Below are 22,389 nucleotides of genomic sequence, written 5' to 3' on the forward strand. Positions count from 1 at the left end.
ACTTTTAATTTGTACAATGTAACTGATATGCTCTGATCACAAATGATGAACCCAACTTATGAATTCTGAATCCTAAATACAATCGCCAGAAAAAGAAGAAAAAAAAAGCTAACTTCAGGCGAACTACACCACGGTCCATAGACATAATAAATACATGTATTATAAATATATATGTATTTATTATGTCTATGCCACGGTCGCTCAAGTTCAACGTCACCCCCACCGAGCTTCCGACAACTGGCTAAAGGTTGCAGGTTTGCCTTCCAGTAGCTTTTGGCTCGACTGATGCAACTAGTGTCAACAGACTAGAGGCGCACCGACGATTGGTTGAAGGATGCGTGAAAGCAAATCTGATTGGAGAAATCATGGTCGTACAAATCTGAATCAACGCCTTCTGCAGGACTGGAGGAAGTGTAAACCGGCGTGTGTGCAGGAAGGGAAATGGCGGACGCTGTGTCTATTTTCATGTCAATTGGTCTTAGTGAGCAGAAAGCTAAGGAAACCCTGAAAAATGAACTGCTCTCATCAACACTCAAGAAGGCCATCGAAGTGGTACATAATTAATTAATACGCGTAATGAATAATTGCAGTTGTGCGCTGTAAAAGTCATTAGCCTCTTAAGAACTTACATGGCAATTTCCTTACCTTACATTACGAGGGGTGTTTGAAAAAGTTTTGTAATATTGCTGATGTTACTGTTGTGTTTTTGTTTCTCAGGCTCAAGGGCTGCTTGGGTCCGCTGGCATTGATAAGACTACAGGCACTCTGTTGTACAGTATGGTGACACGACTTAAAGACACGCATCGACTTTCTTTCCTCACAGAATACATCATTACAAGAAAAATAACCACGGAACTGCAGTTGTCAGGTATCTGATTGTCTTTATTATTCTGTCACTCTGTTCTTTTTTGTTTCTAAATGTTTATAATGTTTTGTTTTCTTAAAGTAATTGATGTATATCAATATAATTGTATAGGAATCACGAATTTGTACATTTGTCATTTTAAACTTTTTTTTTTTTTAAATAAATGAGAAATTATTATGAATATAATAGGACTGATGCTGATATGAGCACCAATGTTTTGTGGAGTACAAAAAGGCAATTTAAAGAGAAAACTATAGCAGAGAACACTAGACTTGGCACACAGAATCCAATGGCACATGTCGATATGCTTAGTGACGCATCCGGTGGCACATCCGGTCCTTCACTGGTGTGTGATGGTGGATAGTGGCAATGTGCCACTGACATTGTCGCCAAACACTGACACCAGCATGTTACACCGGCATGTCCCGATGGATAGTGGCATGTGTCACTAAAACTTGTGATGTGCCAATGGATTGCGTAATGTGCAACTTGCGGAACAATATGCTTTATGCTGTCAAACTAATTATTTATTATATCGCTGAGTTAATGTGGCAACAAAAATGGATTTTATTTACATAATTACATAAAATATTTTTTGAAATATTAAAGTCACAGAATCTTGTGAGATTGATGAGAATCTTGCGCTGGCCAGTGTTACACTTACTTATACTGACACCTACTGGCATGAGTCAAAAATAAAGGTTTACAGTAACGAATGCGACTGTTGTTAATGTGTTATTCGTAGTGACCCATGATTTAATTTGTCTTTCCTAGAATGGCCAGTTTGCGACTTTGCGTGATAAACAACATACAGTAGCACTGGTATTTCAAAACATTCAGTGACACATGCCAGTCACAACTTGTCAGTCACAACTGGAGGTGTCACAACATACTGCGACATGTTCCGCGACTCGGTGTCTGTCAGGTGTCGTGTCAGTGTTTGGCAACAATGTCAGTGGCACATGCCACTATCTACTATCACATGCCAATGAAGACCGGATGTGCCACCGGATGTGTCACTAAGCATAGCTACATGTGCCATTGGCTTCTGTGCACCAAATGCCATGTCACTTAATGTTAATGCTGTCTCTCCCCTGCATGATTAGTTCTCATGAGCAAGGCCCTTTCTCATAGTTCACTAATTTGCTGTTCACCACTTGTTGACATTTTTATTGCTGTTATTTTTTCTCAGCGGCATTGGACTTTGTGAAAAGTCACCCTCAGGAACATGTGGATCGGTGTGAGTTTGAGACTGCCTGTGGGGTGGGAGTGGTGGTCACACCTGAGCAGATAGAGGATGCAGTAAGGACGCTTCATTCACAAATGTTCACAAAAAGTTTTTCTGTGGTGTGAGTATAGACTAGATATTATAGGAGGAGAACAAATATGGCAATCAAATGTTTGGACACACCTACTCATTTATTATTAAAGGGGTGGTTGATTATGATTTCACTTTTCTAACTTCAGTTAGTGTGTAATGTTGCTGTTTGAGCATAAACAACATCTGCAAAGTTCCAACGCTCAAAGTTCAAACTAAAGGAAGATATTTGCTTTTAAATAAATAGTTTTTTAAGGACTACAACAAACGGCTGGTAGGGACTACACGACATTCCTCTCGGGTTAGTGACATCACCAACCCTAAAATTTACATAAACCCCGCCCCCTGAATGTGATTTATAGATTATCATGACTGAATATGCTAATTAATGACTAGAAGATAGTTAACTCCACATCAGCTGGATAAATTCATCAACTAACCTTTCAGAAATGTCCTGTTGCATTCTACATGTTGTCACTTCTTCTTGAGTCTCTCCATCATTGTCTGACTCCGGTTTGAACATAAAAGGCTAAAAGTTTTAGAAATTTTCATTGCATGTCTGTGTGAGGTAAAAGGACATTACTCCAGTCTTCAGTGTCACATGATCCTAACAGATATCATTCTAATATGCTGATTTGATACTCAGTTATCAATGTTGGAAACAGTTGTGCTGCTTAATTTTTTTATAACCTGTACTTTTTTCATGATTCTTTGATGAATTAAAAGTTAAAAAAAAGTTTGAGGGCAGTAAAACATTTTTTTTTAAAGAAATTAATACTTTTATTCAGCAACAATGTGTTAAATAGATAAAAAGTAAAGAAAAGAAAGTAAAGACTTATATTGTTAGAAAATATTTATATTTTGAATAATTGCTGTTCTTTTTTTAAGTTTATTCATCAATGAATCCTGAAAAAAGGATCACAGGTTCCATAAATTATTAAGCAGCACAACTGTTTCCAACATTGATCAACAAATCAGCTTATTAGAATGATTTCTGAAGGATCATGTGACATTGAATATTTTTCGCTTCGAATGGAAGCATTACTCCAGTCTTCAGATTCAGATACCCTCCCATCAGCTCCTGACCACAAAAAAAGTTTATATTTATGTTTGAATATGACAAAAAAATTCACCTTCCCCAAATTTAATTAATTCCCATAAATTCCTGTTAAATTTTGTTGGAATATTTCCAAAATTTTCCAGATTATGTTCCCACAAGTACTAGGGTATCGTTATTTTTGTTTTTGACATCATTTTGTGTGAATTAGTCCCATCAAGTGCAAGACGACGTGAAAGAGAGCTCAGTTTAGTATTCGCGCACTGCCTGAGACACAGCTTTCTAGGCACTCTTCGGATGTTTGCGCACACAAGGCTTTCCACACAGCACACAAGACTTTCCACAAAGTCTTCCGCATGAATATTTAAATTGTCAAAGCTTAAACTTTCGTGATGATGCAGCGCCGACCCGTCAACTGTCCCGAGTGTCGTTCGTGTTTGTTCACATTCATGCATTGTTAAAATTCATAAAAATGTTACCGGCCAACTGGCGAGTGACACCATTTCATATACTCACCAACGCCGATTTTTAACTCTCATCTGGCTCTTGGCAAGTGTAAATTTTAGGCCCTGACTATAGGGAGTATTTCCCAATTAAAGTGCTGAAATATCAAGTAGTTACTTTATAACGGTTCTCTATTGTTATATTTATTTATATTTATTTATTTAGTGACCAAGTATTGAAATTGTTTCCTCTCTATATTTAAGCAAATTTTATAGTACTTTTATTAAAGTTGAGTACAACGCTTTTCAAAAATGTTAAAAATATGCTAGATTTTCATAGTTTCATAAGAATCCTTATCCGCCATTGACCTAATAACTATTCCACAGGTGGAACTAATTATCAAGAAACACAAAGATCAGCTTTTGGCAGAGAGATACCGCTTCAACATGGGAATACTCATGGGTGAGGCAATATTACATATGTCATATGAGTACAGTTGTGTTGTGCTGGTGAGGAGTAGTGTCTGTTTGTGCTCTTCAGGTGAGGCCAGAGCCGCTCTCAAATGGGCTGATGGAAAGATTGTCAAGAATGAAGTGGATATGCAGGTTTGTGTGACAGTTTTACTACCTTACTCTAATCAGCCTAAATCATTGTTAATGTACGTGCACTGAATATTTCTGTTGGCTTTTAGGTATTGCACCTTCTGGGTCCAAAAACTGAGGTAGATCTGGAGAAAAAGCCCAAGGTATATATTTTTTCACGGTCAATATTTTGTTGTTTTATTGCTGGTGAGGATCTGGTGCACATCAGAGGGTTCTGTGAACATGTCTCATTACTAGGGATGCCAATTTTCACAAATTGCCATGATCGATCGTGGTTTAAATTAACGATCAATTAATCGATTAATCGTTAGCCTTAATGTTGCAATTTGCGTCTGCTGCAGTGGCATATGGCCAACAGCATAACAGGGTCTGCAAATGCTGCTCAAAACTACATGTTTATTTTATTTTATTTGTTGTTTATTTGAATAGGGACACATACAAAAAAACCCATAGATTATTACATAAAGAACAATCCGATGCCTGTATCACAGTGTTTATAGTCATGGCTAATTCGCAACACCTGTCCCTAGAATGGCTTTTAACAGTTAAGATAATAAAGAAGTACAAAAATTTACAGTGAATACAATAAAATGTCCAGAAACCAGTTAGCACCAATAAAAATAAGTGTAGTAAATAAACACATTTACTCGAACTCACACAGATGCACACCTCACATACACACAGCTATACATCTCATATGGTATGATCACACTGCTGCTGCTGTATGAACCAGGCTTTTGTTAGTTTTTTAAAGGTGGACAGTTTAGTTAAAGTCTTTATATTTGTAGGAAGCCAGTTCCACAGATTGGCTCCTTTCAAAGAAAAAACATTTTGGGCAAAAAATGTTTTACAAAATGGAACTTTACAGTCTCCACATGTAGCAGCTCTTGTTGATCTGGAGGGTTCCAGCCTGTTCACAAATTTACAAAGTGGCTCAGGTGCAAGTCCAGTCAAACATTTCAAAAACAACTTTATGTGTCTAAGATTAACAAAGTTTAAGATTTTATGTTTACTTAAAATGTAACAGGGATGGAATCGAATGGGCTTTTTATCTTAAAATTTTTAGGGCATGGTTATAAAGCCTCTTAATAGGCTTTAGGGTAGTTTGGCTAGTCTGGGACCAAACAGTGGTGCAGAACGACAGGTGGGACATGATCATAGTGTTCAGAGAAACATGAGCACATTCAAATGTTAGACCGCTCCTGATCATTCTGAAACAGTTCATACTGACCTTCATTTTTATTCAGATGTTTTTAATATGACTTTTAAAATTTAGCTGAGAATCTAAAATCACTCCTAAATATTTTTCTTGTTCTACCTGATCGATGACCATTCTGTTGTGTTCTCTTCACCATTCATTTTAATATTAAGGTCATTTATTATCCACGTTCTTGTTATAGAAAAACACATAGATTTAGTTTTCCTCAGATTAAATGTTAAACATGATTTGTTTAGCCAATTAAACACTTTCTCAAGACTTTTGGTCATTGTACTGCTGATAACAACAGGGCTTTTGCCGGACACATAAACCACAGTGTCATCGGCATACATCTGAATGCCAACTTCAGGACACACTTCAGGCAGCTCGTTCACATACAGGCTGAAGAGAACAGGCCCCAGTATGGTTCCCTGGGGGATTCAATGTGATTGATCATTTAAATAAATTAATTCTTTAATAATCAAATACAACGACTAATACAACGTGTAACCAACACCGCCTCAGATGCGTGCTTGTCAGAATGTGTGACTGTTGTGGACGCGCTCTTCCTGGAAAAACGCGCTGAAAACGGCAACTAAACCCAATGAGACACCCCCCCCAGTCATAGAGGAAGCGGGAAAAGACCTAAACTTCAACAGTGGTAGGATATCAAAGGAGGAAATAAGGAGAGCCTGCAAAAAACTGAAGCTAGGCAGGGCACCGGGGAAGGATAACATCCCACCTGATATACTGAAAGCAGATATCAACCTCCACTGATATCCTCCATGGGCTCCTAAATAACATCTGGGAAAAAGAGGAGATTCCCAAAGATTGGAAGGAGGGGTTAATTGTCACAGTCCCCAAGAAAGGAAACCTCATCGAATGTAAAACCTGGAGAGGCATTATGCTTCTCTCAGTCCCCAACAAAATCCTCTGCCGAATAATCCTAGATAGAATACAAGAACCACTAGACAAGATTTTCCGGAGAGAACAAGCAGGTTTCCGGAAAAACAACTCCTGTACAGATCACATTGCAACACTCAGAATAATTGTCGAACAACGCATTGAATGGCAGTCATCATTTTTCTTAAACTTTGTCGACTTTGAAAAGGCCTTTGACAGCCTAGACAGAAACATTCTGTGGAAGCTGCTCCGACATTATGGAATACCCATAAAACTGGTCAACATCATTAAATGCATGTATGATGGATTCACAGGTCAAGTCACCTCAAATGGTAAACTCTCGGACACCCTCCTTATAAAAACAGGAGTACGTCAAGGCTGCCTACTGTCTCCCCTCCTCTTCCTCATCGCCATCGACTGGACAATGAAAATGCCAGTGGATGGTCAAAGGACAGGACTACAGTGGAACCCTTTTGAGCAACTGGAAGATCTTGATTTTGCTGATGACCTGGCTCTGAAATGGTTCCAAACATAACTCCGGCGCGTTCGCTTTACATGTTTCGCGGTTGAGCAGCACACGCATGAACCTGCTTAATCGGTGATCGATAAGTTTTATAGATTAAATGTATTATCGACAATTAATCAATCGTCGATTAATCGTTAACATCCCTACTCGTTTTCCACAATGATGTTACTATGTATGTGTGCAGGTTATATTGTACCAGTCCAAAATTACTGCATCGCAAAATGACAAAAATAGGAATTGGTGTCTGCCAGCTGAATGTATGTTTCATCTTATAATGGGAGTAATCTGTTATTGTTCTTGTTGTTCTTCTTCAAGACAAACCGCTTTCTGTGGAAATGCACAGAACTGGGCGATATTTGGCACAAGCTCTGACACCAGCCCTGGCACTATGTTGGTGTAAAACATATTACAGATAATAACGTTATGGAATCCGTATTCCAAAACAGTGCTCAATTTTCTCTGCTGAAGCACGTGCTTTGCTTTTAGCTTTGGAACAAATTGAAAATACACAACGAAAGGATTCTATAATTTTTACAGACTAAATCTTGCCTTCAAGCAATGGACACTTTAAAAATTGTTCATCCTTTAGTGGACTGCATCTTAACTAAAGTGGATTATCTACAGAATCAGTTCTTCAGTATTATCTTCTGCTGGGTTCCAGGCCATGTTGAACTTTCAGGAAATGAGCGAGCTGATGCAGCTGCTAAGGAAGCTCTTAATCAGGAAGTTAATGAATGTCAAATTCCTTCCTCAGATATCAGACCTATTATTAATCGGTATATATTAGATAAGGAGTGGAACACGTGCAAGAATAATAAGCTATGTGAAATTCATCCAGAAATTTCAAACAGACTTTTAATCACTATATCTGATCAAGTGGTATTCACCAGATGTCGTATAGGTCATACAAGTTTGACTCATGCTTTTTTGCTTAAAGGTGAAGACCCAACTTTATGCATGTTCATAAGATTCCCCTCTCTGTTAAACATATTTTATTGGACTCTCCTGGGTATAATACAAGTAGAATGATCTTTTATGAAGTTATTTCACTTAAGGACTTATTTAGTAAGATTATGCCTGAAAACGTTTTGGATTTTTTTATCATATGTTAATTTAAAAAAATATATATATAATGTGACTTGTTGTTTGTTTGCTTGGTTTTATTGTATTTATATGATATTTATATTTTTGTAATTTAATTTTTGCCATGAAAATAGCCTTAGATACTGACATGGCATTAAATAAAACAATCTATCTATTACAGATAATTATGTAGTTATGTCAACTATGCAGCTGTGAAATGTGCTGCCATCTTTTTTTCTTTTATCACAGGCGGCTAAAACCAAAGCTGCAGAGAAGGATGTGAAGATTGAACAGGTTTCTGGTAAGACACAGAAAATAATGAGACATTTTTTACTGCACTTTAATGTGATTTATGCATCTTTAGTTTTGTGTTAGTGAAATGTTGCTTCAGAAATACTAGGGGCTAGGGTTAGGCAGTATGACAATATAGTGGCGATAATATGAAGTTTCTATTGATAGAGGTTTCTTCAGTCGTCTTGGAGACGTTGCCACAGTTCTTTTGGATTTAGTCTGTCGCAGTTTTTTCTGTTTCTTCATGTAATCCCAGATGGACTCGATGATGGTGAGATCAGATCTCCGTGTGGAGCATACTGGCTGTTGTCAGACTCCTTGTGCATACAAAAATCTCACTGGATTATTTTCAATTAATGGCAAAAGAAATGTGACACTACAGCAAAAGCTACCATTAACTGTCTTAAAAACATTTTTTTTTCTGAAAATACTAAGACTTTTGGAGAGTACTGCATATCTGAGTGAATCAGCTAAATGAGAGAATTTAGGCTGAGACTTCCAAAGGAAATTGATTGGATCATTGTTGTTTTCTAATTGCTGCGATCTTTGAGATTTTTGCACAGCTTCAATGTGCTTCCAGTATCAGTCGCTTCCAGTTATTTTAGCTGTACAAAAACAGTCTGGTATGCTGCTTGATACTGCAAACTGGTATTAGTAAAAAACTATTTTTTAATCATATTCTAATTTATTATCGTAATTGTACACACTGTGTTGTACTGCAAATAGTATTCTAATTTTTTCACTATGTTCTATTTATTTACCTTTAGCTAATGAATCATAAGTTTCACACAGTCACAGGAAATGGCTTGGTGGATATTAGATCCGTGTGTTAGGTCACAGTGACAGCAATGTCTAATATAACTGTCAATATAACTGTCTAATATAATATAAGCCTGTAGAGATACATTCACTATATTTGTTTTTTATAGGCTTTATAGTACACATTGTTTGGAGAACAGCATTGAGTAGGATGAACAATAATATTGTTTAAAATAATGAATAAAAATTTCAATGTATAATATTTGTTTGTTTTTTCTTCATCCGATTAATCTGAAAAATAAAATGACAGCAATGTCTAATATAACTCTTCTGTCTATGCTAATAATGTTACTCAAACATCAAAAGACAAAGAGAAAATCACTCACTGCTCTTGACTAAATAACTTTAGTAGCTTTAATAAGAATCAATGTATATTTAATTCATACAGTGAAGACTGCTGTGTTTTAGTGTTAAATAGACCTAAAAACTTAATGTACTGAAGAAATCTGGTGAAAAAAATTAACTGATCTTGAACTTTTGTCAAAGTATGCTCACTCTTTTTCATGTAGTATGGTTTATTCAAATTATACTGATTTGAATAAACCCCCTAACTTTTAATTTTTAAACATTGGCATTTCATTTTCCCATGCCATTTGTGCTATGTACAAAATGTATACCTTCAATCAAGTGGCTTGTTGATGTGTTGTTTTCTTATTTGCCTGGTGGACAATAAAAAAATAATCACATGGACTTGCATTAAAGGGAGAATTCAATTGTCATCATTTATTCACCCTTGTGTCATTCCAAACCTGCATGACCTTTTCTTCTGTAACCAAAGTTTTGGTGAACATAGACTGCTATTTTATGGACAACAAAAGGATTTCTCAGATTATTATTTTTTTGTTGTTGTTGTTTTAGGTTGTTTCTTTATTTAAATTTTTGGATGAACTATCCCTTTAAAGGAGGGTGTAAAACCACCTAGCACCCTTACATATTTTCTTCTTAAAATGTTAAAGTCTATTTTATATTTCCATCTTTCTTTCTAGGTGAAGGAAAAACAGAGGGGAAATCATTGATGGAGCAGCTGAGAGGAGAGGCGCTGAAGTTCCATAAGCCAGGTGAGAGTGTTGACACGTACAAGTTAACGATCTCGTACAAGTTAAGATTTTGTTTTTGTTTATTGTCAGTTTTAATTTAGTCATTTTAATTTCTGCTTTACCATGGTAAGCAATTGGTTTATTTCAGGTTTAGAATGTATTTTAGCACAGCCTGTAGAGATACATTCACTATATTTGTTTTTTATAGGCTTTATAGTACACATTGTTTGGAGAACAGCATTGAGTAGGATGAACAATAATATTGTTTAAAATTTCAATGTATAATATTTGTTTGTTTTTTCTTCATCCGATTAATCTGAAAAATAATCGACAGATTAATCGATTACCATAATAATGATTTGTTGCAGCCCTAAATCGAAGGAAAGCTTATTCATATATTCTTGATCACTCAAGTGTCACTTTAAAGCGTCATCAGCTGTGTACAAAGGATCTGCCCTTAAGTTGTTGAAGTTTGGTTATTTAAGAAATTCATAATAAATATTAATGAATCAAGAATCCCTTTTGAAATATTTGAGATGTCACAGGCTGGAGGATGGAGGAACGAGGAAGCATCCATTTGAGTATTGAGAAGCACCCACAGACTTTGTACAAAGCCTCAATATGCAAAGCTTAACCCGATGTACCATCAGGGGATTCTTTTTTTTTTAAATGGCTCAAAGTGAATGATGTGATTTATTGTTCTTTCTCTAGGGGAGAATTACAAGACGGAGGGTTATGTTGTAACACCCAACACCGTGAATTTGCTGAAGAAGCACCTGGAAGTCACTGGAGGACAGGTATGACCTGAATGCACTTCTTGTCTTTTGAATTAGTGGCACTGAAGTGTGCACAATAAGACCAGGAACATTAAGGAACTAAACTGAGTTCAATTTTTTCTGTTTAAATCAAATTCTCTCTTTGTAGGTCCGCACCCGTTTCCCCCCTGAGCCTAATGGTATTCTGCATATTGGTCATGCCAAAGCAATTAACTTCAATTTTGGTTTTGCCAAGGTACATACATGCACACACACTCTCACATTAACAACTTTGCATAACAAAAAAATTCCTTTCTGACTTGTGTTTTGTGTGAAGGCCAATAATGGCATCTGTTTCCTGCGGTATGACGATACAAACCCAGAGAAAGAGGAGGAGAAGTACTTCACTGCCATCAAAGAGATGGTGGAGTGGCTTGGTGAGTATTAAGATCTGACTTGGCTGATCCAATCACAAGCTCTCTGCTGAGACTGAGCAGTTCACTCAAACATGAAAATTGTCATCACTTACTCACCGTCTTGTGATTCTAAAAACTTGTCTGTTATTTTTTTGTTGAAAGTTGAGCACCTTATCTCACTTGTGGTCTGTTCTTTTCAAACGGTTGCTCATTGTCACAGTAGTTACTTCAAAAGAGAAAGTTGACACTTGCTATATCAGACTTTGCTGCAGTGTGTGCCTGAAATGCATTATGAATTGCAATTAAACGCAAAGTTTCAAAGAAAAAAGTTAAAGAAAGGGCTTTGTGTTAATTGTGACATTACACAAATGTTTCAAATGTGAACTTTTCTATTGACGAGCATTTTTCACGCATGTATGTATATTTGTTTGTTTGTTCTTCACCATCACTCAGGGTACAGACCATACTGTGTCACGCACGCCTCTGATCACTTCCAGCTTCTCTACGATCTTGCTGTTGATCTCATTCGCAGGTGAGATTACAAACCTGATGTCTCAGGGCTCTATGCTTCTAGAACTTGTGCACCTAATTTAAAAAATAATAATAATAATAATTTACGAGCACAATTAAAGTCCAGTGTGTTAATGTGCCATGCACATTATAACATGCACAAGCAGACATAAGAAAGCAAAGTTTAGAAATAACAACAAAATTCAGGAACAAGTGTGAGATTAGGAGATTACTTTCTGATAAACCAAATTTGTTATTACTCTGAGACAATGAAAACACCGGATCATGACCTTCTTGTGTGTAAACAAACATATGCCTTACTCTGAAACGTTCAGTGGGTCAGATTATAAATGCTCTTTAACCGCAGGATATATAGTGGAAATACAACTTTATTTTTCTACTTCATGGCTCCTCAAGGTAGTTCTCAACACATGAATGAGTGAAACGTGGACATAAGTTAACTAGCCTAAGAAAAAGAGGTATTTAATGGGATGGCGGACAGCAGTGAGTAAAATAATAGATGACCAAACGACATTTTAAGTTCAAAGTCTGGACACACTTCGCCTTTTATACCATTTATGGGACAAAGGTTGTATTTAGACATCTTTGATGCTCTTCACCGAGCACTTGCACAGACACACACGGGAGCATTTGAAAGCAGGCATCTATCATCGAATATGTCTATCAGCGGATATATTAGCGATCCGCCGATAGGCGCCTGCTTTCAAACGCTACCGTGTGTATCTGTGTAAGCGCTCGGTGAAGAGTGTCAAAAATGTCTATTTACAACATGTTTTGGAAGCGTTGATTATTGTAGCCAATCACAGATGTATATGTTGAGCACATGAACACAATGGCCAATCAGAGGTGTTTAAGAATCCGCTTAACACCGCTCAAAATGCTAGGGGGCATTGCTGGTCACATTTCAAAAAAAAAATTAAATGCCCAAGTCTGTACCTTTAACAACAATATTCCCAGGTTTATTGTAAGGAAGCTGGTAAACACTTAGATGTTCCCAGGTTTAAATAAAAGAGGTTGGTAAATTTTAAAATGTACCAGGTTTATAAAACAAGTTGGTAAGCAGGTAAATGTGTCAGTTTACACATAAAGAAAAGTTTAACCTTTTAGTCAAGTCAAGTCACCTTCATTTATATAGCGCTTTTAACAATATGAATTGTTTTAAAGCAGCTTTACAGTGATAATTGGAAATTACAGTAACAGAGATGGTTTTGGCTTTACAGCAGCTCTAGGATAAAGTTATTGTCCAGCTAAAGTAAGTTTTGATTGATTGATTCACTTCCGTTGTGAAGGGGCCACTAACACTACACCGTTCTAACAGAAAACCCTCAACGCGCTCCGGCCGCCTATCCGCACAAAACAGTGCCTGGTGGCTCGAGAACGCACTCCCGGAAATGGGTTCCAAGGTGCAAACGATTATCAGTTATCTCTGTGCAACCTCTGCGCAAACCTCTGCACAAACACAGACACAGGCACATGCGCATCGTGTTCAGTCCATAGGTATGCGCGTTTTAATATATATGTGCGCAGGTGTGTAGTCCTTTTTTTACAAATCAACGCTCAACAAACTACTTGTCCGGCCTTAATTTATAATACAGAATTATTTATTGCGTCCGCATAGCCACGTGGTGACTGTACAGATAAAACGACAATGTTTTATCTGTACAGAGGTAAAGGGAAGGGAAGGAGGCCTTCACAGGGGAGAGCCTAGTTGACACTTCAGGACTGTGTTGTCGTCGTGTCCAGGCGCAGGTCCTTCATCAGATCTGGATACAGCCTGGATCTGGCGGACTGTAAACCTCGGGATAAACAGAGAGACTAATATTAACGTAGACGCCATCCTTCTTATGATGTAACAAGTACATCAGAATTTATGGGAAGTGTTCCCGGTTACGGCTGACCTAATCTATGCAGCCTAACATTGAATTATAGAAGTCTATAATGTATTATGTGAATGCTAGGTCAAAGAGATGTGTTTTTAGTCTAGCTTTAAACTGACAGAGTGTGTCTGCTTCCCGGACAATATTAGGAAGATTGTTCCAAATTTTTGGTGCTAAATAGGAAAAGGATCTACCGCCAGCAGTCGATTTTGATCTTCTCGGTATTATCAACTGGCCATAATTTTGAGATCGCAATAGACGTGAAGGACTATAATGCATTAAGAGTTCGCTCAAGTACTGGGGAGCTAAACCATTTAGTGCTTTGTAAGTAATCAGCAATATTGTAATGTATACAATGTTTAATAGGGAGCCAATGCAGTGTTGACAGAACCGGGCTAATATGGTCATACTTCCTGGTTCTGGTAAGAACTCGAGCTGCTGCGTTTTGGACCAGCTGTAGTTTATATATTGAGTGTGCAGGGCAACCACCCATAATAGCATTACAGTAATCTAGCCTTGATGTCATGAACGCATGAACTAATTGTTCCGCATTTGTCAGTGACAGCATATGACGTAATTTAGATATATTTTTAAGATGGAAAAATGCGGTTTTACAGATACTAGATACGTGACTTTCAAATGAAAGATTGGTATAAAAGAGCACACCCAGGTTCCTAATTGACAACGAAGACTTGACAGAGCAGCCATCAAGTGTTAGACAGTATTCTAGGTTATTACGTGAGGAAGTTTTTTTGTCCAATAATTTAGAATCTCTGTTTTTTTCAGAATTAAGTAGTACGAAATTACTAGTCATCCAGTTTTTTATATCAGCTATGCATTTTGTTAATTTTGTGAATTGGTAAGTTTCGTCAGGGTGTGAAGAAATATAGAGCTGAGTGTCATCAGCATAACAGTGAAAACTAATGCCATGCTTCCTAATGATATCTCCTAAGGGTAGCGTGTACAGAGTGAACAACAACGTACTGAGCCTTGTGGTACTCCATACTGAACTTTTGATAAGACATCTCTTCATGTACTGCTACAAACTGATAACGGTCAGATAAGTATGATTTAAACCATGCTAATGCAATTCCGCTAATGCAATTCTACAAATACCAACATAATTTTCGAGTCTATTTAAAAGAATGTTATGGTCGATAGTATCAAATGCAGCACTAAGATCGAGTAACACTAATAGAGAGATACAACCACGATCGGATGAGCAAATCATTTGTGACTCTAATGAGAGCTGTCTCAGTACTATTGATATGGTCTAAATCCTGACTGGAAATCCTCGCAGATATCATTTCTCTCTCAAAAGGAACATAGTTGTGAGGATACTGCCTTTTCTAGTATCTTAGACAGAAAAGGTAGATTTGAGATCGGCCTGTAATTGACTAATTCTGTAGGATCTAGTTGCGTTTTTTTGACAAGTGGTTTAATCATAGCCAGCTTAAAAGTTTTTGGTGCGTATCCTAATGACAAAGATGAATTAATGATAATAAGAAGAGGATTTGTGATCTCTGGAAGCATCTCTTTCAATAGCTTAGTCGGTACAGGGTCTAACATACATGTTGTCGGTTTAGATGATTTAACGAGTTTAGTAAATTCTTCCTCTCCTATAGCAATGAATGAATTGAATTTTTCCTCAAGGAGACAATGCACTGCCTGATGCAATACTGTAGTAGACTGTTGCATTGTTATAATTTTCTCCCTGATATTATCAATATTGTAAGTAAAGAAGTTCATAAAGTCATTACTGCTGTGCTGCTTGGAAACGTCTAGGCTTGAAGCTTTATTTTTCGTGTTTATTTTCTTCTAATAGGGTTGAAAAATAAGCAGATCTAGCAGTTTTTTAGGCCTCTCTGTATGCAATCGTGCTCTCTTTCCATGAAATGCGAAATACCTCTAGTTTTGTTTTCTTCCAATTGCACTCCATTTTTCTGGCTGCCTGAGTGTGCTCGTTGTACAACGGCGTTGGACTATTTCCTTTAATCTTCTTTAAGCGCAACGGAGCAACTGTGTCTAAAGTGCTAGAAAAAAGAAAGTTAAAGGAGCCGTATGTAAGATTGTGGCCAAAACTGGTACTGCAATCACTTTCAAATTACTGTAGAGCGGTGTATCCCCTCCCCCTCCCCCCTGACTCGAGGTTGCCAGATAGGCTGCAGGATCCAGCACGAACGTTTGTAGCTGCAGCTGTGGTAACTAGAGCAGAGCTGGCAACCCGGATGCCGAAACACTACTGACTTCGTGATTGGTAGATAGGTGGAGGGTGGCGCTTCAGGCCAAAACACAAGATGACAACATCAACATCAGTTGAGGGCTGCAACTTCACTTTTTAAATGACAATATCCTGGCCGTACTACTGTTGTCAATGATATAAGTATTTGAAATGAACATGATTTCTTAATGTCTAGTGACATATCAGGGCCATTTTATGATTAATTGAAATACATTTCTTACATACAGCTCCTTTAAAAGTTTCTGTCGCAATATCGAGTTCTTCTAAGCTATCTGGGATGCTGAGATGATGAAACTGATCAGGAGGATTATTAATAAAGCAATCTTTAGTGGCAGAAGTGATAGGTCTAGCATATTTGTGACACTGAGTCGGCTTTGCAGCCTTGGCTAAATGAAGTATACACGAGACTAGAAAGTGATCTGAGATGTCATTGCTCTGCTGCAGAATTTCAACGGCATCAACATTGATTCCATGTCATAATATTAGATCTAGAGTATGATTACGACAATGAGTAGGTCCTGACACGTGTTGTCTAACTCCAATAGAGTTCAGAATGTCTTTAAATGCCAATCCCCATGCATCTTTTTCGTTATCTACATGTATATTAAAATCACCAACAATTAGGACTTTATCTGCAGCCAGTACTAACTCTGATAGAAAGTCAGCAAATTCTTTGATAAAGTCTGTATGGTGGCCTGTATACAGTAGTCAGCACAAATCTCAAACGTGATTTATCATTTACACTAAATAGTGTTAAATTAAGCACCAACACTTCAAAAGAATTATATTTGAAACTAGACTTCTTAGTAATTCTGAAGATGTTACTATAAATTACAGCAACACCTCCCCCTTTGCCTTTCAGACGAGGTTCATGTTTATAACAGTAATCTTGGGGGGTGGACTCATTTAAAGTAATGTAATCGTTTGGTTTTAGCCAGGTTTCTGTCAAAGACAACACGTTTAGGTTATAATCTGTAATCATATCATTAACAATAAGTGCTTTTGAAGTAAGGGAACGAATATTCAGCAACCCGAGCTTTATCATTTGTTCATCTGTATTATATCTGTTTTTTGTTTGTTGAACATCAATTAAATTATTACCCTTTAATGGGTTTTGGGAGATTTTTTTGTATTTCCTAATTCGGGGAACAGACACAGTCCCTATATGATGATATCTAGGTAAAATAGTCTCTATGTGATGGGATTTATCTGACCTCAGTGACGTGAGACAGCTAGAAGATGGTCGGTTTAGCCAGTCTGTCTGCTTCCTGACCTGAGCTCCAATTCATGTTTGAGCTCTAAGACTATGTGCCATATTACTAGAGAGAAGAGTGGCACCATCCCAGGAGAGATGAATACCATCTGAATACCAACAGTCAGGTCTGCCCCAAAAACTTTTCCAATTGTCTATGAACCCTATATTATTTTGCGGACACCACTTAGACAGCCAGCCATTGAGTGAGGACAGTCTACTAAGTATCTCATCACTCCTGCGAACAGGAAGGGGGCCAAAGCAAATTGCTGTGCATGACATCATACTTGCGAGTTCACACACTTCTTTAACGTTAATTTTGGTGATCTCCGGCTGGCGAAGTCGAACATCATTAGTGCCGACATGAAAAATAATCTTAGAGAATTTACGATTAGCATTAGCCAGCACTTTTAAATTTGCTTTGATGTCAGGCGCTCTGGCTCCTGGCAAACATGTGACTATGGTGGCTGGTGTCTCTATTTTCACGTTCCGTGTAATAGAATCCCCAATAATTAGGGCACATTCAACAGGATTCTCAGTGGGTGTTTCACTGAGTGGGGAGGACCTGTTTAATCTCACGGTCACCCAGTTGCCCTGCTGCACAAGCGTGGGAGAAAAAAAATAAAAAATAAAGACGGCAGGCACCGATGGCACGTTAACAGGCTAGCAAATTACTAGCGTGTTGTGCTAGCGATAACGATTTAGATTGAAGCTAGCGATGTCAGGTTAATGTGTGGTGATGAGTAAGTTATATTTAGCAGTATAAACAAGGAATGGTAGTAAATAAAGATTCAAAACAGAAAGCTATACGGAGCATACAGACGCAAACCACTCAGCAGCAAGGCAGACAGGAGCAAATCGATCAGTGTTTTCGCTTACTTCAAAAAGTATAAGCATAAAATGTTAAATTTAATTTACACACTGAAAAACTTTTTGTGCTGTTTTCTAACAGTTTGGACCCTCTACGCACACCTTGGCAATAGAATCACCATTGGCTAGTAAATTTTTTTTTTGTTTACTCGCCAGACTGATATACTATTTATAGTATATGATAGAACTTTAGTAATTAGAACTAAAACTTGGTAACCATCCATGAATGCATATTTGTCATTTTAACTGAACTTAGGACTGTGCTTAAGATGTTGTTGGCCAATCAGTTTCTGTAAAAAAAAAAAAAAAAAAAAACATAATAGTGATTATTTTTAAAAGATAATAATACTACTTCTAATTCTACTACGAGTAATAACAATATACAATGCACTAAGAATTGATGACCTACTGGGTTCATGAATATTAATCACGTTTTCAGTGTTCACTCTCTAAAATTAAAACAGGGTTGAGCGCCAGCCAGTGCGATTGCCGTTTGCGCATTAGTTCTGCCCACTACCGGAGAAACCGACGTTTCTTCTGCTTGTTCTTAAGCTGAATAAATCCAAATTAACTTGGTTATTTTGACAGAAAAATGCAACAAAAAAATATTGTTTACATGTAGCGCGTCGATTCTGCGTGGTATGCAAGACTCTCTCGCTCACTCTCTCTCTTTGCGTGTGTGAGAGAAACAGCGCTCTCAGCAAAGCAACGGCGAGTCTTCACACTAGAGTTTACGGTACGCTGCGCATCCATCACTGCATTGAAATAGTACAGTCAGAGTGTTCAGCGAGTGAAAATACATCTATGCTAAACTTATACTTAGCCTCTAACACACACACAGGCGAGTAAAATCTAGGAATTTATTAGCCAATGGCGAATGATAGACATTATTTAGTCTCCCAGTGAAGATTTAGTCGCATTGTAGAAGGTTGACTTGAATAAAGAGACAGAACCTGCACTTTTCACTGGCATAATATATCAATTATCGCAGAATTGCTTTTATCAGTATCATGAGCTGTGAATGGTATCGTGAGGTACCCTGTGTTTCTCACCCCTGTTTCTTACTGTAGTTTTTTTTTTATTATTATTATTGAACTTTCTTCAATAATAGATTTTATTTTTCAAAAGACCCTCAAAATATGATCCTTTAAAATAAATAATTATATACAATTACCTGAGAAAACGATGGCATTTAAACTCCCCTCTAAAAGTATTGGAACACTGAGGCCAGTTCCTTTATTTATTTATTTTGTAGACTGGAAACATTTACGTTTGACATCAAAAGATGAAAATGAGACAAGAGATCAACATTTCAGCTTTTATTTCCAGGTATTTACATCTGGATATGATATACAACTTTGAAGATATAACCTTTTGTTTGAACCCACCCATTGCTCATGTGACCAAAAGTATTGGAACAGATCAACTTAAAATGGATTTAAGCGAATAAGACTTAATATTTAGTTGCAAATCCTTTGCTTGCAATAACTGCATCAAGCCTGTGACGCATTGACATCACCAAACTTTTGCATTCTTCTTTTGTAATGCTATTCCAGGCTTTCACCGCAGCCTCTTTCAGTTTTTTGTTTGTTTTGGGGGGTTAATCCCTTCAGTCTCTTTTTTTTTTTTAGCAGGTAAAATGCATGCTCTATAAGGTTTAAGTCTGGAGATTGACTTGGCCAGTCTACAACCTTCCACTTCTTGCCCCTGATGAACTCCTTTGTTGTTTTGGCACTGTCTCATTATCTTGCTGCATGATGAAGGATCTCCCAATCAGTTTGGTTGCATCTTTCTGTAAATTGGAAGACAAAATGTTTCTGTACACTTCTGAGTTCATTTTGCTGCTGCCATCATCTGTTACATCATCAATGTAGATTAATGAGCCCGTCCCAGAAGAAGCCATGCAAGACCAAGCCATGACATTACCTCCACCGTGTTTCACAGATGAGCTTGTATGTTTGGGATCATGAGCAGATCCTTTTTTTCTCCAAACTTTAGCCTTTCTATCACTTTAGTAAAGGTTCATCTTTGTCTCATTAGTCCATAAAACTTTGCCCCAGAATGTTTGAGGCTTGTCTCTGTACTTTTTGGCAAATTCCAGCCTGGCCTTCATATTCATCTTCTGGTGTAGCCTCTGTACTTTTGTACATGAAGTCTTTTGTGAACAGTAGATTGTGATACCTTTACTCCTGCCCTCTGGAGGTTGTTGCTGTTGTCACTAACAGTTGTTTTAGGGTCTTTCTTTACAACTCTCACAATGTTTCTGTCGTCAACTGCTGATGTTTTCCTTGGTCTACCCATTCGAGGTCTGTTACTTAGTACACCAATGGTTACTTTCTTCCTCAGGACATTCCAAATGGTTGCACTGGCTATGGCCAATGTTTGTGCAATGGCTCTGATTGAATTTCCATCTTCTCTCAGCTTCACAATTGCTTGTTTTTCACCCATTGACAGCTCTCTAGTTTTCATGTTGGTTACACGTCTAACTATAAATGCAGTCTGCACAGGCAAAACCCAAATCTGAAACTGAGCACAGACATTCAGTGCTATTTATTGTTTGAATAATCAATGTAATAGGAACTAGGGGTGTAACGGTTCACAAAATTCACGTTTCGGTTCGATACGATACACTGGTGTCACGGTTCGGTACGTTTTCGATACAGCAAAAAGAAAGAAATGGCAGAGAAATTTCCTTGATTTTAATTTTTTATTTTATCATAAAGTATGATCATTTTTTACTTTTTACTTTGAGCAATGATGGAGCTATACTTGACTCTTCTTAGGAGCATATAAAACAAAAACAGCTCCTTGCTCTTTGAAAAAAATGATTATTGTAGTAGTTATAAACAAAGGTTTATTTTATTTCAGATTTACAATTTGAGGGCAGCAATTTTATTTATAATGTCAAAATAAAACCGACGTAATGTTACTTGAAAGCATTGTAGCCTACTCTTCCTGCCAAACTTCCATGGTTATGTAAGCCCGTCAATGTCGGATTTCCAATAATACGGGTGAAGGTTTCTGCGTGTTACTGTCTTTCCTTTTTACGCAACACAACAAGATTAAATAAAATTCATTTTCTCATATGTATATTAACTCGTTATTTCATCTGACTCCATAAATGAAAAAGGTTTTAATGATATCTGGGCATCATTAAAAGTGAGCGAATGTTTAATTATTCTTTTTAACTCTTTAATTATGTTTTACCCGTTCAGATTAGGAAACTATATCACTTAGAGGTCCTTGCGTTTTACGCCGGTCTCACAACACAATCTCGCCAGTTATGTTCATCAAACAGAGGTAATTGGCTAATATCTTAGATGGTCGGATTCACCCTTACACAATCAAAAATACTTTGATAGCCCCCATATAATTGTGTACACTTGAATTTAATTTAATCGTTTTACTTCAGTTGAGGTTTTGGCCACTATTATAGATGTAAGTCGACCAACTTTACTTCTCTTACAATAGCTCTGGTTTGGCCAAGCCCGTGATTTCTCTCGTACACTTATCTAAAGTAACATTAAATTAAAACTGAGGTAATTAGACACACCCAGATTTAGGTTGATCAAACAGCATTCGCTAGCCTAAACGGAAATAACTTGCCTCCACAAAACCAAGTACACTTGACTTGATGTCAAATATTAGTCGTCACTAATCTGAGGCAAAACTTGTGGGAATATACAAATCCGATAATCTACTTGGGAAAACAATCTTAGAGTCAGTCAGACTAAAATCAAATGTTTACAATTTATTAACCAGGTAATAGAGCAATAATTCAAAATCCAATTCATACAATAAAATCATCGGTCAATCAACTACAATAACAATAATTCGGAAATCAAGGAATTAAAGAAACATTTACCTGGCAACGAAAATTACACACATCGGTCGTGTGGGAAGTCAACCTACAGACTCCTTGAACTTTTCTGCTTCTTTTCCTTATAAACTCAGATAATTCAATATTCTTACCAAATGGTGGTGCATGTCATTATAATTAGATTTTGGTCCCCTATTGACGGGGCTCACAACTGTGAGATCAGAGATTGTAGTTGAATAGGTTCTTGTTTTACATACAGGAGGTAGTTTGAATGGAGGATCTGGGGGGAGGGAACACCTTTAAGGGACACATCACTTTTCTCATATTTTATAACTTCTTTTAGCTTTTCATTTTAGTTGGGAGAATGAGACCATTTTACCAGGCGCACTGAGACACTTTAAATGATACCAAACATGCATATTTACTTTTTGTACATCCTTAACATTGCATAGGTTTTCAGTGAGTTAGGTGAGGAGGAGAAGG

The 22,389-nt window shown here is 37.3% G+C and overlaps 1 protein-coding gene across 1 annotated transcript in view; it reads left to right on the top strand.

The window, feature by feature from the left end:
- Positions 1-215: 215 nt before the first annotated feature.
- qars1 (glutaminyl-tRNA synthetase 1) overlaps positions 216-22,389 on the top strand; it is a 35,322-nt gene continuing 13,148 nt past the window's right edge. Inside the window, exons 1-12 of the mRNA XM_084087250.1 lie at positions 216-552; positions 718-868; positions 2,058-2,167; positions 4,071-4,146; positions 4,225-4,289; positions 4,376-4,429; positions 8,246-8,297; positions 10,093-10,164; positions 10,855-10,940; positions 11,068-11,154; positions 11,236-11,335; positions 11,768-11,846. Coding sequence (XP_083943376.1) covers positions 442-552; positions 718-868; positions 2,058-2,167; positions 4,071-4,146; positions 4,225-4,289; positions 4,376-4,429; positions 8,246-8,297; positions 10,093-10,164; positions 10,855-10,940; positions 11,068-11,154; positions 11,236-11,335; positions 11,768-11,846 — 1,043 coding nt within the window. The 5' untranslated portion in view covers positions 216-441. The remainder of the gene's footprint in view (positions 553-717; positions 869-2,057; positions 2,168-4,070; positions 4,147-4,224; positions 4,290-4,375; positions 4,430-8,245; positions 8,298-10,092; positions 10,165-10,854; positions 10,941-11,067; positions 11,155-11,235; positions 11,336-11,767; positions 11,847-22,389) is intronic.

This window comes from Abramis brama, assembly GCF_963993115.1.
Source record: "Abramis brama genome assembly, chromosome: 16".
Lineage (NCBI taxonomy): Eukaryota > Metazoa > Chordata > Actinopteri > Cypriniformes > Leuciscidae > Abramis > Abramis brama.